Here is a 2426-nt window from a genome sequence, read left to right on the forward strand (position 1 = left end):
TTAGGGTACAAGTTTTTATTTTAAAAATATTTATTTGTTATATATAATTTATTTAAATTTTTGTTAAATTCAAAAATTAAATCCAGACATTTCATTTTAATATAATATATTTATTACCTTAGCTAAAATCAAATTTATCTTTATTATTTATATTTAATTTATAAAAAATTAATTAATTAATACATTAAAACCTATTAGTATACTAATTATAAATAATTACATTTCAATTTAAGTTATTTATAATGTAACATTTTATTTCATTTCATCACAGTATAATTACGACCCTTACTAAGAGGTTGCTTTTTCAAGTCAAGTTCACATATCTTACCGAACTTTTCCACAATACGAATTTTATTTTCTTTTTAACTAAAAATAGATTCATAAACACGAAAATTGACATTAGACCAACTCCTAAAGAAAAGTGTTTAGTAAAAAGGGCCATTTTAGTAAATCTAGTAAACGGTCTCTAACCACCGTCTTCACTTTCGGAGTTCAGTTCCACTTCACACTCATTTGCCATTAAACTATACAGTGCATGACGCCTGCACAGCCATTTGGCTACACAGTAAAGATGGACACAAGGGTATTATCGTCAATATACAGTCACGCGCTTCAACACCCTCACCCACACACCACACAAACCCAGAAAGGGTTTTTCAACTTTCCATATCTTGCCCATGCCACCATCGTGACCCTGTTCCGTATAAGCGTCCGCATCAAATCACGAGAGAAGAAGGCCTTCGCAAAAATTGGAAAAAGAAACGAGGGTAATTTAGGTAATTCATCTCCCCAACGGCATTAACGTGGCACCTTGAGCCTATATCACGAAACAAAATCCAGTTCAACCCTTGACACGTAACGCGCTTCAAAGAGACAGTTCCCGAGACTCGCCACAATGAACTGACACATGGAGGTTTTGCCACGTCACCATGCTCTCTTCTTCTTTAGCCCTTAAATACTCCAGGGTTTCTTCTTAACCTTCTTCGTTATCCTCTTTGCTACCTTCTGCACCAAAGCCATCGTCATTTTACGAAATTGAAAAACGGAAAGCCTCTTCGCCGGCGGGAAATTCGCCGGAAAATTCAACCGGCGCCGGTAAACATGGATGTTTCGGCCATTAAGAACGATCTCGGGGTCCGATTGACGTTGCTATGCCGTCGCTTATTTGTGAATTCAGATCGTACCTGGTGGTAGAAACTAAAAACCCTAACGAGAACCTACTTAATCACATAGCTGAGTTTTTTTTTTTTTTCATATGATGACTGTGTAACAATAACAAATATTATTCGTAGGAGAAAGAGAAACGAGAATAGAAAATTACGAGACTCGCGATAGTTTTAGCCAGTCTCAAGTTTTGGCAGAATTTTACTGGTTTTACATTTTTCACTTTTTTTTTTTTGTGTGTAATTTCTTTCTCGGTCGATGGTTGTTTCGGTTCCTTCGTCCTCTAATTTTGAAATCGAAGGCGAAGAATCGAGAGAAGTGGTTTTGCCGAGGCTCAGAAGCGTAATTGGCTGACACAGTTTCTTTCTGTGCTCTGAATTCAAATTCAAAATAAAGCTGCGGTCAATTCTTTTGTTTTCGATGAAAATTCAGCCGGTCAATTCTCCGGTACCGGTGGAGGGAGACACTAGTATTGACTTTGTTGCGAAGCCGATAGTTAAGTCGAGGTTCAAGCGCCTCTTCGAGAGGAATTTCGCTGGCGTTCTTAGAAATTCAGCCGCTGAGAAGATCGGCGGTGGAAGATGTGGCGGTGGCGGTGGTGGTGAGGAAGTGCAATCGTCCGGTAAGGACGGTTTCAACGGCTCCAACGATTTTGAACCGAGCTCGGCGTGTCTGGCGAAAATGGTGCAGAGTTTCATCGAAGGTAATAATCTCGAGAAGCACTCCTCCGCTTCCGGTAGGTGCGGGCGTAACCGCTCTAACTGCTTCAACCGCATCTGCGACGATAGCTCCGACGACGAATCAGATGACTCCAACTGTTCTCCAGGCGAAGTCTCCGAAATCCTCAAGGTAAATAAAAAAAACAATTCCATTTGAAAAATTGAAACCATGTTAGACTTGTTTAAAAATAGAAAAAGGAAACAAATTTTATTTATTTATTTTGGTTTATCTGGCTTCGGATAGGGTTTGTCCACTTCGGCGAGCGTTAGCGAGAGAAACCTGCTCGCTGAAACGGCGAAGATCGTGGAGAAGAACAAGATCTGCAAAAGCAAAGACGGTTCGTGCAGAAAAATCGTCACTGAAGATTTGATCAATCTCGGATACGATGCCTCCATTTGCAAATCTCGCTGGGAGAAATTATCATCTTATCCCGCTGGTAATTAATTTTACTGATTTGTTTCGCATCGAAGTTAAATTCAGATGAGAAAATGTTTCTGATTTTACTAAATTTTACAGGGGAGTACGAATATATAGATGTGATG

At 39.0% G+C, this 2426-nt stretch overlaps 1 protein-coding gene across 1 annotated transcript in view; it reads left to right on the forward strand.

Moving 5' to 3' along the window:
- Positions 1-802: 802 nt before the first annotated feature.
- LOC107473472 (uncharacterized) overlaps positions 803-2426 on the forward strand; it is a gene marked incomplete in the record, with an annotated part of 2284 nt that continues 660 nt past the window's right edge. Inside the window, 3 exon segments of the mRNA XM_016093041.3 lie at positions 803-2013; positions 2128-2320; positions 2401-2426. Of these exon segments, the coding sequence (XP_015948527.1) occupies positions 1585-2013; positions 2128-2320; positions 2401-2426 (648 nt within the window).

Source organism: Arachis duranensis, chromosome 2 (assembly GCF_000817695.3).
Source record: "Arachis duranensis cultivar V14167 chromosome 2, aradu.V14167.gnm2.J7QH, whole genome shotgun sequence".
Classification (NCBI taxonomy): domain Eukaryota; kingdom Viridiplantae; phylum Streptophyta; class Magnoliopsida; order Fabales; family Fabaceae; genus Arachis; species Arachis duranensis.